A 14805-nucleotide genomic window follows, 5' to 3' on the forward strand; every position below is an offset into this window, starting at 1 on the left:
GCAGAGTCCTAAACTGGAAGGGAGGACTGACAGAAGGGAGTCTGCCAGGGAAGTCCCTAAACCTTTATACTTATAGCTTTTTTCTTTTATTTTTTTATTTTTTATTTTTTTTTGCGGTACGCAGGCCTCTCACTGTTGTGGCCTCTCCCGTTGCGGAGCACAGGCTCCGGATATATCTTTTGTTTTTTGGTGTTTTCTTTTAAAAATCCTGGCTGGGATTTTATTATACATAGTGATCTACAACTAGGTTTTTTCACTTCACTGTGCATCTTGGAGAGTTTTCCCATGTCACTATACAGATGTCTGCTTCTTCTTATTACTGCATATCATTCCACAGAATGGATATAGCAAAATCTATTTAATCACTTCCTTATCGATGGACATTCAATGTTTGGCACTGGGCAAGTTATTTCACCTCCTGATACCTCAGTGTTCCCATCTGTAAAATGATGGTGTGACAGTCTTTTATTCTCAAGACTGAGAAATAAGATAATACATGTAAGATAAGATAAGATACATGTAAGATAAATAAGATAATACATGTAAAGTACTTAGCACAGTGCTTGGCATGTACTGATCTAGAACACTGAACTGTTAGGAAGCTAGCCAGGGTGTGGTTGTGCATAGAATGGGGTACCAATAAAACAGGGAGATGTGGGCTCTGGGTTCTGTGGGGTTGGAAGAAATCCTCACAAATCCTTTGGACATAACCCAAAGGATGGGCAGCTTTTCCCGGGGCAGAGCTGGAGGGAGGTATTCCAGGGGGACAAAAAGGTAAAAGTAAAAGCACTGAGGTGGAAATAAGAGGCATGTTTGGGGTATGGGGAGTAGCGCCCTCTGGCTGGAAGGTCATTTTCGCTGGCAAGGGGAGGAAAGGTCCTTTCAGGGATGTGCACAGCCAGGCTTCTGGCACAGGGAAGGGAGTTCAGGGCCCTTGCATGGACTTAAGCCCCAAAGCGGAAGCTGCAGGTCTATCCCAGGACCACAGTCAGGGTCAGGCAGGCATCCGGGAAGGGAGCTCCCTTCCCACCGTCCTCCTGCCCTCTACAGCAGGGGCCTCCTCCCAGGGCCTGGCCACTCCCCGCATCCAGCACCCCCGCCTCTCAGCCGGTTGGGAGGCAGTCAGGAGGCTTTTCGCGGGGGCTGTGCCGGGTGGGCGGTTTTCCCAGAGCAAGGAGCGAAGCAGGACTGAGCTGGCGCTGGCTTCCTCAGATATAGACGTTGCTGGCTGGATGACCAGCCTGCCCCGCTAGCGTGAGCCCAAGGGCTTCCTCAGGCCCTGTGTTCCTGTCCTGGGGGCTGCAGCATCATGCCTCAGGGGTGTGGCATGTCACAGAGAGAGGCCAGAGGGGCACTGGCCATGCCAGGAGTAGGGAAGAGCCCGGCCAAGGCCACACCGAGGTTGCTAGCAGGCACTGACAGGAAGAGGAGCCGCCTGAGCAGGACAGGGCAGGACCTGTGGGAAGAGACCAGCTGGAGCAACCAAAGATGGAGCAGAGCTGCCCCAAGCCCTCGAGGGGCCAGGGCCAGGAGCCTGGCTCGTGGCCGGGTAAGAAAGCCGGGACCTGAAGAGGTAGCTGGGAGAGGCAGGCATGGGAGGGGCTGCGATGTTACCTGTGATGGCAGAGCCTCACTCATGGTTACTTGTCCTGCCCAAGAGAGGGGACATTGGCCAACTTCCGCTCCAAGGCTCCATGCTTGGGTGGCTGGGGAAGTCAGAGCCGGTCTTAACCAGAGCGTGGCTCAGAGAGCTGGCCCAACTCACTTCTCTCAAGGCAACTGAGGCCCGGAGAAGTGATATGTTTCCCAAGGTCCCAGAGCAGCAGTCAGCGACAGGGCCAGCACACTTTGGTGTCCTTTCCTCTTTACCACAGTTGCCTCTACATCTCAGGACCTGGCTGGGCCTAGGGTCAGCCCTACAGAGCAGGGCAGGGCTGTGGGCTCTCCCTGTGGCCCCAGGGCATCCCGATAAGCAGGATTCAGACTTAGGTGTGGATGCAGCAAGGGCCAGGGGGAGGCACAGTGGAGGGTGGGAAAGAGTACAGGACTCTGAGTTCTGAGCCCAGATGAGGCCCTCTCTCCATTTCCTCTGCCGTAAAGCGGGGCCGGGCTGAGAGCAGACAAAGAGGGCACGAGGCCCTTGGGTCTCTGTCGATTGGCATGCTACTACCCTGGCAGGAGACCTTGCCCTAGGGTGCTCTTAGCAACCAGGGGCAGTGGGCGTCCGGTCAGCCCCACTCACCTGGGGTCCTCTGTGCAGAGTGAGGCCAGTCCTGAGAACGCCGCTCGGGAGCGGAGCCGGGTGAGGACCCTGCGCCAGGCCTTCCTGGCCCTGCAGGCCGCTCTGCCTGCCGTGCCGCCCGACACCAAGCTGTCCAAGTTGGACGTGCTGGTGCTGGCCACCAGCTACATAGCCCACCTCACCCGCACACTTGGCCACGAGATGCCTGGCCCCGCCTGGCCACCCTTCCTGCGTGGACTCCGCTACTTGCACCCTCTCAAGGTAGGTCACGGGCCCGGGGCCTTGGGGAAGGGGGTTGGGGATGGGGGGTACCGGACTCAGCGGCCCTGCCCTCGGCAGAGCTGACGCTGGGGCCGCCTGCTTCCTGCTCTCGCAGGGGGAGAGGAGCTGAGGCTGGCTCTTGGGACTGGAATGACAATGATTCTCATGGGATGCAGTGGGAGTGATGCTTGGAAATGACTTCATGAGAATATGGTTCCTCCAAGGGGTGGGAAATTCTTAGAGGCCCCAAGACGCCGGGGCACTTAGTGGTAGAGGAGAAAAGGGGGTAGTTTCCAGGGCTGGGGCCTGGGAAAGAAACCACACCTAGGAGATTCCTAGATTCCAAGGGGCACCGTGACACTGTACAGTGCCTTGGTGTCCTTTGGACTTCTGTCTCAGGAGGGATCCCCCTTTGGAGAACAAAGCTCTAAGAAAGCATCACTCTAGAAGTAACCAAGCTGGGTGGGGGAGTGGCAGGGGCTGGGAAAGGGGGAAGGAGGGCTTCCTGCATGCATCACTTACCAGACTGTCGCCTACCTTTCCTGAACCTCAGTTTTATTATACGGAAAGGGAAGATAACATGAGTCTGACTTTGCTTCCAGGGTATGAAATGAGATCATGAAGGAAAAGTATGATTAACAATAATCATCATCGCAATAACAGCTAACATTATCTGGGGCCTAAAGTTATGCCCAGAGCTAGACTAAATGCTTTAGTGCATTTTTATCTTTTAATCTGCACAAGAACCAAATGAGGATTTAAAAAAAGAAAATAAAAAAAAATAGAAAAAGAACCAAATGAAGATTACTTTACAGATGAGGAAACTGAAGCTTAGGTAGGTTAAGTGGCTGAATGCAGTTCAGGCCCCGGGCTCATAGCCACTAAGCAGGCCCCAGGGGTGGGGTGGAGCACACTGTAAGTTGCTGACTGCGTAGCTGTTATAAAGGGTCGCCTTTGCCCTCTGAGGACAGCAACTTTATTTCTATGGAGGATACTTTTCACCATCTCTCTTCCTTAAACATCATAGTTCTGAAATGTCTTGAAACTTAAGATATTTTTCTTTCATATAAATACAACTAAAATGCAAGAATTTGAGACTAAAAGGGGCAACTCTGAAATGCCAATGGTGGCACCTGGTGCAGTGTCCCCGGGTGGCACAGTTGCTTGCTTAGCTGTAAGATGGCGGCCAAGGTGAGACCCTTGCAGGAAGCAGGTGATGCATAAATATGCTGAAGAATGAATAAATGAGAGCCCGGCTAGGTCTGCAACTCTGGCAGGTGGGTGGGGTGGGTTAGCTAGCCAGGAGCAGTGGCCCTCAGCCCCCAAGTCGGGGGGGGCCTGTCAAGAGGAGGGCAGACCTCAGAGCCAACTCAACCTGGCCTCTTCTGGGACTGGCCACGCTCCTGCTGGAAGGATGGACAATCCTGGGAGGTCCCCTGCTTAGGGAGAGTGGGCAGCACTGACATCTGGGGCCACAGGCACTTGGGCCCGGGACTGGGCCAGAGAGAGGGTCAGGACTGTTCAGTGTCAGGAGGAGCCTGTCCTTGCCCCACTCTGCTGCCCTCCCCACCGCCCAGGCCCTGGCTGCTGCCAGCTCCGCCCTCTCTCCCTCCCCACCATCGGGGGCTCCTCTTGGGGCCCTTGCTTTTCTCAGACGGCTCCTCCTGTGCCTCTCAGCCGGGTCCAGGTGGTCAGGAGAATTTGTGAGGCCGTGAGCGGTGGTGAGCCCGGGACCGCTGCCATCGGAGCAGTCGTGGGGACGGGTCTCAGGGAGGGAGGCTAGGGAAGGCCTGGTCTGGGGTGCCGAAGACTCCGAGGGCTGTGCTAGTGAGCATGACCCTCATCCCCTCCCCATGTCTTGCAGAAGTGGCCGATGCGATCGCGTCTCTACGCCGGAGGCCTGGGGTGCTCTGGCCTTGACTCCACCACAGCCGTCACCTCGGGCCAAAGAACAAAGGAGGCAGAGACCGCGCCCCAGGTCTCTGGAGAGGCAGATGCTCTTCTTCCCACCAGGCCGCTCTCCCCGGCACCTGGTGACAAGTGATCATCACAGTCGCCCTTTTCTCCTGGAATGTGACTCAAGCTTAGGGACCTGGATCCTCTGCCAGGCCCTGCCCGTCTTCATTCTGCCTCTCTCCCGTCGATCTGATTCAGGCGCCACTCCCAGGTTCCAGCACACAGACCGGGCACAGCAGGGGGCACCTCTGTGACAGAGAGTACTCAGGAGGACCAGGGAGCAGAGCCTCGTCTTGTCACCCACGGGCGATGCCCCAGCAGCTCCCTTGTGGCAGTTACAGGGAAGTGGGCAAGGAAAGGGTCTGACTGAGTTGGAAGTTGAGTTAGGGCACTGTCCCTTGCTTTTCTCCCCTAAGGTTCCCGCAAACCCTCTGGAGACTGCAAGAAGACAGACACTGCTGCACGTGTACAGAGGTAGCGGCTGAGGCTGGCAGCAGCTGCGGGTGCTGATGGGAAAGTCAGGGGCCAGACAGGCTCTCGGCAGCCGTGAGTGTGAACAGAGCTGGGCCGGGGTCACATGGGTAGAGAGGAAACTGAAGAAGGGAACATACTTTGTTATCGCACTGCAAGACGCTTACCCAACATCAGGAATTTAGGAATTTTGTATCTGCGTTATGGTCTCTCCAGCCCCCTCATCACTACCTTTTCTCCCTCTCTGGGCCCTGCACCCTTCCACTCTTCTCTTGTTGTGAGTTATATTTACAGGTTAAACCATAAAGCTTACATTGCTTACATTCCAGTATCCAGAGAAACTTTTACATAGTCCTAGCTGCCTAGTTTGAGATTTTATCCCAGAGGCAGCTCTACCTTAACTGAACCAGGCAGCACCTTAAGCCCTTGCGTTTGAAGGTTTTGATAGACTCAGTTACATCCTTGAAGGACCTGAGAAGGAGAACGTGTATCTTTTCCAGGGGATAATAATTACAATCTTCCATTATATTAGAAACCTAACCTCCAGGACAAACAAGATAAGCCTGGGTTCACTGGGTTCCTTGTATGATTTTGGCCGAAGGCCCCACTGGCTCAGGAGTTATTCCTACAATCTGTCTACAATGAGCTCCCTCCGGCCAGCTCCTCCCCACTGGCACTGCCCTCCCAGGCTCTCCCTGAGTCCTGCCATGGGGTGCCAGAAATCAGATAGTGCTTTAATGGAATTTATCTCTGGCCTTGTAGAAATAGTTTGAGGAAAAATCAGTGTCTATACATACAGAAAGTAACTTTCCAGATCAGCTGTGGCTTCAGATAAGGCACCTAAAGTCCAGACAGAGAAGGAACCATCTTTTTGTTAAACTTCAGTGCCTCAGAGTGGGAAGGCACGGGCCAGGCCAACTAGAGTCCCAGCAGGGTAGCCTTAGACAGACGCCACCACTGCCGTCATGAGAACGAATGAGATTCTGGCCGACTGGGCGTGGCCGGGGGTCTGAGCTCCTCCAGTGTGAGGAGCTGCTATTCCTCCACAGGGCTGGCCAGGGCAGCAGGGGAAAGGGGGCTGAGGGGGTGACTCAGCAAATTGGTGTGGAGGCAGAAAAGCAGACACAGAACGTCCCAGCCGCGGCAGCATGAGATGTGGGAGAGCGGCTGGGCTGTGGCTGAGAGCCATGGCGAGAGGGCCTCAGCCAAGGCCAGACTCATAAATCTACCAAGTCTCTGCTGAGGAGCCTGGAGAGCTTGTGCAGAGCTGCTTCTGGGCAGCTGGACGGGGCCAGGCAGGGCAGAGACCAGGTGTGGGTGGGCACTAGCACAGTGTTCTTCCCAAGACCATAAAAGTCCAGCTCGAATGTTCTATGTTTAAAGCCAAAAGGCAGTATCTTCCTTGTTGAATTTGAATGTGGTCAGAAGAGGAACACATGAATTTCCTCGTGAGCTGGTAGCACACAATCTCTCTCTGGGGATGAAGCTGGGAAAGCTGGCTTTGGGTGTGCATTGGGGTCCCCCCATAGCACGGAGCTTCTCCTGATAACTCAGGTTTGGGAGCTTGCTCCATCCACCCCGCCCAGACTCCAGCCTTTGCCTAGTAATGCCAGACCCTTCGGGAGAGGGGGACCACATTACCCTGGTAGAAAAGACAAGGAGGGCCAAAGAAGGATGCAGCTGGTGGGGGGCTGGGGGAGGGCAAGTACCATTATTACAAGTTTCTAAGTCTGTCTCGGGATCTTTCCAGGCATTTCCTTAGTGTTCTGGACAGTCCCCAAAGGGTCCAGAGACCGTCTCCTCCAGCCAGACAGCACCCAGCACAGTCAGGTCAGGAAGCAAAAGGACTGCCAGGGGGCAGGCAGAGCCAAGGAAAGGACCAGGGGATGAATGGGAATAACCAGAGGGAATGTCAGGTTGGAGACTTCGACCCACAAATGAACCAGAATCAGGAGTAACCCCCTTTTCCTCTGTAGCAGAGGAAGAAAACTACCCTCTCACTGGGAGACCCTGGGAACAGGGGTATGTAAGAAAGAAGCTCCAAAAGGAAACAGGAGCCTGGATGACCAAATGACGCTCAGGTGGCCTGGCTCGGGAGTGAGAGGGCTGGCTGGTCCACTTGAGCGTCTTGTACCGCCTGCCCTGTCCCCAGGTGCCTGTGACTCTCGGTGGGGGTGAGGCAGTGATGACCAGGACAACTTCCCCGGGGCTGGATATGCGTGTGCTTTCTGAGAGGCAGCAGACTTACAGGGGAGAGGCTTCGATGCACTTTGGGAGAAGCAGAGCTGGCCAAGGGATGTCTAAGTATTAAGGTGGAGACTGCAGATTTCACTAAATTGAGAACTAGAGTCATTAGAAATAGAAAAATCTAGTCTTGTCTGAGAAATTCCCTTTCGCTTCCTCTGGAAGGAGCCTGGCTAGGATGGGTCAGATGGCACTGTCCTCTCCCCTTTGTGGCCTAAGCCCTAAACCCAGGGCCCCTGCAATCTTGGTATTCGAGATCAGGGGTTGGCAAACTATAGCCAGTGGGCCAAATCCAGCCCCCGATTTTTTAAATAAGTTTTTATGGGAAAAGAGTCACACCTATTTGTTTACGTATGATCTATGGCTACTTTCCTGATACAACGCAGAGTCAAATAGCTGCGACAGACAGTAAAGCGCAAACTATTTACAGAGTTCCTGTGAAGGAACTCTGGCCCTTTACAGGAAAAGTTTTGCTCTTGATCAGAGATATGCAAAGTGTGGTCCGGGAACCCTGGGGGTCCCTGAGACCCATTCAGTGCCCTAAGTAGCCAAAATTATTTTCATAATACAAGATGCGATTTGCCTTTTTTTCACTCCTATTCTCTCATGAGTGTGATGGAATTTTCCAGAAGCCATATGACATGTGATATTGCAACAAGAGATGGAATGTAGAAGCAGATAGGAGAGTCCAGCTCTCGATTACAACAGACATTAAAGGTATTTGCAAAAATGTAAACCAATGCCACTCTTCTCACTAAATATTTTCCAAATATGGAAAATAATTATTTTTCATAAAAATGGTATCTCTATTCACATATAGTGGCTTAATTCACGTTATTTTTAAATAAATATTTTTAAGTCTATTTTAATTTCTAATATGGTAAATATCAATAGAAATTACCCACATAAGCAAAGCTTTTCAGAGCCCTACTTTTTTAAGAACGTAAAGGGATCCTGAGGCCAAAAATTCTTAGAATCCTTGCCCTAGAATAGATTGGCGAAGGTCAAGAAAAGCTCTTACGCCATCCCTATGAGCCTGTATGTGACAGCTCTACCCTCTGCCTGGGGCAGACACAGTGATTCGGTCTTGGTCTCCGAGAGACAAGGGGCTTATGGTGAGAGGGGGCGGGGCTGCCTGGCAGAATGTGGACAGATTGTCCCGAGTCCAGATCAGAGGGAGGTCTCCTGAACGATGAAGGTGGGGCTGATGCCCTGGCGGGCTGGGCCTTCCTCAGGCGCATCCATGGCCTCCTCGTCTCTGCTGCCCCTCAGCATACCGTTGTTCATCTTCTCCGGAAACAGAGTGGTGTCCACAGACAGATCCTGGGGAACACAGAGCAAAGGTGGGGGGGAGTGAACGTAAGGCAAAGGGGAGGTGGAGGAACCTTCCCTTTCTCTTGCAGGAAAGGTGACCCTGCTTTGATCCTGGCTACAAAGGAGACCGGCGAGGAGCACGCCCGGGCATGAGCACGGGGCTGGGAGGAGACAAAAGGCCAGCAGCTGTGGCCTCTCGGGGCCGAGACCCTGCTGCCCGTCAAGCCCCCGCTCCCCCGTGGGAAGGAGCCAGGCAGCTGCTGCGGGACAGTCCAGCTCAGGCCAGTCATCAGAGGAAGGGGGGCTGGGAGGAGAAAGAAAAGGGAGGCACAGGAACCCAGGAGGCCCGGCAGCAGCCTGAGAGGGAAGGGAGGGGCGATCTGACAACAGAGGTGCTACCTGGCTGTGGGTTTTGCAGTGAAGTCGCTTCTGACGGGACACGGGCAGGAGGGCAACGAGTTTCGGCAACACTGGGTAAATGGTCCGAGGGTTCAGGGTCCGGCCCCGCATTCCGCCTGAAGACAAAGCGCTCCTGAGGCTCCTCCCGTGTAACCAGGGCACACCCACGGCCCCCTGCTCTCCCCCTGCTCTCAGGACTCCAAACCCCCAGTCCCCGCCCACCTCCTCGAGCTCCACCGAGAAGCGTGACTGTTCCAGGCACCCAGGAGCCCAGGATTCCCTCTACCCCCATGCCACACCCTGTCACCACTGTGCAGGCTGCAGACCGCGCCCCCATCCCACTAGACTTGCAGCCAAGCATAGGTCCCATGACCTGGCTGGCAAGTGGCTTCCAAAAGCACCACCACGGTTCTTGCTTTGATGATGAGAAACCCCAGGAGTGAAGATCTATCTCCTCTTGGTTGAGCCTAGATTTCCTACTCCCCCCAACCCCCAGACTGGCTGCTGGGGGCACTTGCCCTCCTTGGGGCTCTGCCTCCCCAGCCTCAGGTTTGGAGAGGAGCCCCCTCCCCCAGCACAGTTAGGGGCCAGCTGCTGAGCAGGGAAATAAAGGACAGGGACCACCTCAACTGCCCTGGGCAGAGCAGCAGGATTAAGTGCAACCTACAGGAGACGCTGGAAAGACGGAGTAGCTGACCACCAGCCACTGGGGGGGGTCACGCGGACCGAGCGGGAACTAAGGGCCATTGAATTAGCTGAGAAGTTATGAAGGGGCAAAGACGATTGCGCGTTTTTTAACCTGCAAAAAAATTGACAAATTATCAAATTATCAGATTATGAACACTCCTCCACATTAAGGATGCTGGAAGGAGAAAAAAAAGTTGAGTAAATCAGGCTGGCCTAACAGCAGGTCTATCAAGGTTTCAGGGGTCAAGAACGTCTGGGTTGGGTCCAAGTTGGGTGAAAATAAGTTCTGTGTCACACATCCCAGAAACCACAGTTAACTGCACAGTGGCTGGCAGAGTCCTGGTGAAAACACAGGTACACTCTCTCTATAGACGCAAACTTTGAATAGGGCTTGGAGAGGGATCCAGGTGAATGTAAAAGTATCAAGATGTGATATGCTCTGAGAAGAAGTACAGTAGCATGAAGCAGAAGCTGAAGCAAAGCTCAGTTCTAACTGAAGTGTGACTATATGCCACTTCAGCTGGGAAGGGCTACATCTAATCACAAGAGGCCATTGGCCCTGACATTGGCAGGGCTGCCAGACATGGGAAGTGTCGGTCAGGGCTGGTTTAATGTGCCTCAAACACAGTGGTAATACTCCACCAACTGGCCAAGGAGTTTCTCTTTTGACCAGTCTTACCAGGTACCTATTGGCAACAACATGCTGCCACCATCATTTCCCTGGACAGAAGGGCAAACCAAGGCAGACCTATTTTGCTTTTGGAAGGTTGTCATAAAATATGCCATTGACCCAGACAGGCAGGCCTCTCATACATTACTACAAAATGAACATTTACCTGTGCCTTTGAGAGTGGAACTCTACGTGGGGAAAAAATGGTGTTACTGAAAAATTATGAAATCCTAGGCTGTATTTTGATGACTACAGGACCCAGAGTTAACAGATTTTCATGGGTCTCCTGTTATACGTGAGCTATGGGAGCATTGGACGAGAAGACTGGATAGCCCTCTTTGAAAGGCAGTGACACTTTGTAGAAGAGATCCTGGTATTATAAATCCTCCCAAGAAACCAACTGTTAAAAACACTACCAGTGAAGTGATGAAGTGTGTTATTAACACCAAGCTTATTTAAGACCTAGAATGGAAGGGGGCTGGTCTCCTGCATATTAAAAGAAGCCAGAGCCATCAGTAGCCTCCCAGGAACAGTAAAAATCCTAAATTGGTCCTCCTGAGGGGTTTTTAAGAAGGAGAAAAGTGTCTTTTCTGGCTTAAGAAGACACAGATATTGGCTGGGCTTTCTGCCCACCACCATTGCTGGAGGATTTTTTCCTTTTCTTTTTCTTTTTAAAAAAAAAAATTTTTTTTTTTTAATTTTTTGGCCGCGCTGCACGGCATGTGGGATCTTAGTTCACTGACCAGGGAATGAACCCGCGTCCCCTGCACTGGAAGCACAGAGTCTTAACCACTGGACCACCAGGGAATTCCTGTATTTTTTTCCTTTAAAGCATCTCAAGGATGATCTTTGTACAAAGTCAGAACTGGAATTGTTCAGAAGACCCCCTCTGGTTTCTTTACCAGAACTGCTCCACTTAAATTTACATCCCAAGACAGGGAGCTCATCTATTTTAAACGACTCCTAGCTCTTTCTAAATTGCAAAATTGTGAAAGAAGACGGCTCTGATCTTGACAGAAATGTATCATTTGGGTTAATCATTTCTCCCATAGCTTTTATTTTTTCCCAACTTAATATGGTCCTGGATGATCATCTCATTACCTGGTGCAATAATTGCTATTTTTAGGGAGTTTTCATTCAATTTGCTCTCACTTATGGCAACTACACATTTATAGAAGGAATTTCTCCTGAGACACCCTAAACAAACATGAAGAAACACAGTAGGAAAGAGAAAACTTGGGTTTGTAAAAAGTCCTTGACCGACTGCTGAAGAAGAAATTATATGCCTTATGGGGCTCCTGCATGAGTATCATATTTTCTAAGAAATACTATTGGACTTCCATTTCTGACAATTTGGTAGACTAATGTGCAGGAAAACCCTCCTGGTACAGAACACTCAAAATGATGGATAAAAAGTTTTAAATATTTTAAAATTCATTGCTGGGCTGGCAGAAAAGTGAGGGAAAGGAATAAGAAAATATAAAACCAAAATTGTTAAGCCAGGGCTTCCCTGGTGGCTCAGTGGTTAAGAATCTGCCTGCCAATGCAAGGGACACGGGTTCGAGCCCTGGTCCGGGAAGATCCCACAAGCCGCGGAGCAGCTAAGCCTGTGAGCCACAACTACTGAGCCTGCGCTCTAGAGCCCATGAGCCACAATTACTGAAGCCTGCACGCCTAGAGCCCGTGCTCTGCAACAAGAGAAGCCACTGCAATAAGAAGCCCGCACACCGCTCGCCGCAACTAGAGAAAGCCTGCGCGCAGCAACGAAGACCCAACGCAGCCAAAAAAAAAAAAAAAAAATTGGCAAGCCAGCACTGAAGCCAGTGTAGCCCTGGTGGTATCTGCAGGTTCCTGGTGCCCAAGGCCAGGGTTTTAAGAAGCCAAACCTGGGGACAAGAGACAAAAAACCCGAGCCCATACAAAATGCAAAGTTGGATCAAAGACTCTGTAATAAACTTGGGATCCCCAAACACCAACATCCTCAGTGAGTAAAGGAGAGATGAGAATATTTGCCCAAATAGATCTTGACTTGCGGTGGAGGTGGGGGTGGGAGTCTCCCACATATTTCCAAGCCCTTAAAATTTGGGGGGCCAAAAAAGCCCCCAATTTTAAGTGATCTCAATTTAGTAATGATTCTAAGCACAAGAAATTACAATTCTTCTCTGGAAGAACATACTTTAAATCAGGCATTGAAGCATTCCCGTGGATAAAATTCTGACAAACTTGAGCTCATAGCAAAGAGTTCTAAAAATCAGAAGGAAACATGCTGCCATAAACAATGAGAGTGGAAACATTGAACTTGGGAGTGATAGGATCACACTTGCAATGACTGCACATATTGTAATTTTTAGGTACAGAGTATACATTAAATATGTTTAATATGTTTAAAGAAATAAAGAGTATTTTGAAAAGACAACACAGGAACAAGAGGCTGTCAAACATGACCAGGCAGAATTGAAGGAAAATGTAGAATTTTTAGACATTAAAAATATAATATTTTAGTTAGAAATCCAGTAGATGATTAGAAACTGCTGAAAACAGAACTAACAAATTAGAAAATAGGTCTGAAAAAATCACTAGAATTCAGTTCATATGGACAAAGAGCTGGAAAATAGAAAAAAAAAGAATATAAGAGAGTATCTTCATGACCCTGGAATAAGGAGATATTCCTTTAAAAAGACACAAACAGCACTAACCCTAAAGGAAAAAAATTGATACATTATACTACATAAAATTAGGAACATCTATTTATCACAAGAGGCTGTTGAGAGAGTGAAAAAGGCAAGTTCACAGACTGGGAGAGAATATTTGCAATACATATAATCGAAGGGCTTATATCAGGAATATACTTAAAAACCCCATAGAACAATAAGAAAAAGACTGACCACTCAATTATAAACGGGCTAGAACCCTGACTGGAAACCTTTCTAAAGAGGATATCCAAGGGATCAAAGATGGTCAGCTTCAATAGAAATTAGAAATATGCAAATTGAAATCACGAGACACCACTACACATTCTCCAGAATGGTTAATACCTGTATCTATTAAATCCAGCCAGTACACACCTAGGTATATACCCCAAAAATATGAGTGCATAAATGGCATCCAAAAAAATACACAAGAATGCTCAGAGCAGCATTGTCTGTGATAGCCCCCAAACTGGAAACTTGTTTTTGTTTTCTATGGCTGCTCGGTGGGGCTGGACTTCAGCAAACCAGCTGGCACCTTGTTGGACTCCACCAGTTGGGGAAACCTGCAAGGCTGGAGGAGAGAGAAGGGACTGGCTTCTTGTGGTTTGCTTCCAGCAGCAGCTCTTTAGGGCAGTTCAAGTTTCCAGCTTTTCCCCGTCTCAGAACCGATCCTACTGTGTGCATCAAAGATACCCGCACCAACTGTCCAGTGCTCCTTCCTCTGAGGCCTGAGTTCCACCTCTTCCAAGCTTCTGGATTCCTGTTGCTTTTTTTAACCACTACCCATCGGGGGCTTCCTTCTGTTGCCACGTCTATGTTTCCTGGGCCCTTTCCTTTGGCCTTTGCAGTCCTTATAATAAATTCCCTCTGTTCAAAATAACTGGTATGGTTTTTATGTTCCTGACTGGACCCTGAATGATATTACAGCCGTATCAATTCTTTTTGGCAAGTTTCATGCCTGACCTGCCTCCTGACCAAGAATGCCTTGAACATCACTCCTCTTTCAAATAGGGAACCTGAGGGCTGCGACAAGGTTCACAGATCCTCACAGCCTCACTTGGTTGATTATCGATGGCCTCTTGACGTGGTCACAGAAATCCCTCAGAGCCGGAGAGGAGAGCATCTTGGGCGTCTACAGCTGTGACTGGCTGCCAGGAGGACAAGGAAGGTCACACCAACCCTTAGGAACATTCTCTGGCTGCGTGTTTTTTTCTCCTGTGAACGTGCATGGGAAAATGGCCTCTCTCCTAAAGGCTCACAACCCTCCTCAGATGTTGCTGAGGAAACTGGATTTGAGAGCATCAAACTCCAGAGGCTCCCTGCTGTTACTATGGCCACCACTGTGTATGTTTGTGTTTAATAACGTCATTGTAAAGGCTGATTCTTTAACCAGATTGTAAACACGTGTGCAGAGCTTGCCCAGCAAATGAACAAGAAGGTTGTGTAATTTGTGAGAAAAATAACGTGAGTTGACACCTTGATGGGCCTTGATCTTTCAGCGTTCTTCCCCTAGCAGGCTTGTACCAACTGTTACGAATTATTATGAAGCCACTCCACTCTCCATCTCGCCCCCCAAATAAATAACCTCATGGTATATAATTTCCTAACCCACTTAAGTACGCATCTCCATAGTTTCCACCATTTAAATCTGTGTCTAAATAAAACAGATCACAAGCTGCTTATTCAACAATCTATTTTTATTTACACTTTCAGCCAGAATATTCTCATAAGATTTTCCTGTTGTATACATTCTAGATGCCAATCCTTTGGTTCTGCCCAGAGGCGTTATCCGACGTCTTGGGAACTCAGCTCCTGACCTCCTCAAATGCAAGTTCCTATTCCCTCACTGCAGCCACTCACTCTTACGGTCA

At 50.2% G+C, this 14805-nt stretch overlaps 2 protein-coding genes across 2 annotated transcripts; one reads left to right on the forward strand and one right to left on the reverse strand.

Annotated features, from left to right (window-relative positions):
• Window positions 1–1327: 1327 nt before the first annotated feature.
• On the forward strand, window positions 1328–4547 carry TCF23 (transcription factor 23). The gene is made up of 3 exons (XM_007108394.1): window positions 1328–1549; window positions 2261–2503; window positions 4368–4547. Exons 1-3 carry the CDS (start codon window positions 1328–1330, stop codon window positions 4545–4547), a joined length of 645 nt encoding a protein of 214 aa, XP_007108456.1.
• A 3697-nt stretch (window positions 4548–8244) lies between these two features.
• LOC112063609 (sodium-dependent multivitamin transporter-like) lies at window positions 8245–9083 on the reverse strand. Its single transcript, XM_024118695.3, has 2 exons — window positions 8888–9083; window positions 8245–8497 (listed from the first exon to the last, which is right to left on the reverse strand). The coding sequence occupies exons 1-2, from the start codon at window positions 8996–8998 to the stop codon at window positions 8345–8347; spliced, it is 264 nt and encodes an 87-aa protein (XP_023974463.1). The 5' UTR covers window positions 8999–9083; the 3' UTR covers window positions 8245–8344.
• Between the last annotated feature and the right edge of the window lie 5722 nt (window positions 9084–14805).

This window comes from Physeter macrocephalus, chromosome 12 (assembly GCF_002837175.3).
Source record: "Physeter macrocephalus isolate SW-GA chromosome 12, ASM283717v5, whole genome shotgun sequence".
NCBI classification, from domain to species: Eukaryota; Metazoa; Chordata; class Mammalia; order Artiodactyla; family Physeteridae; genus Physeter; species Physeter macrocephalus.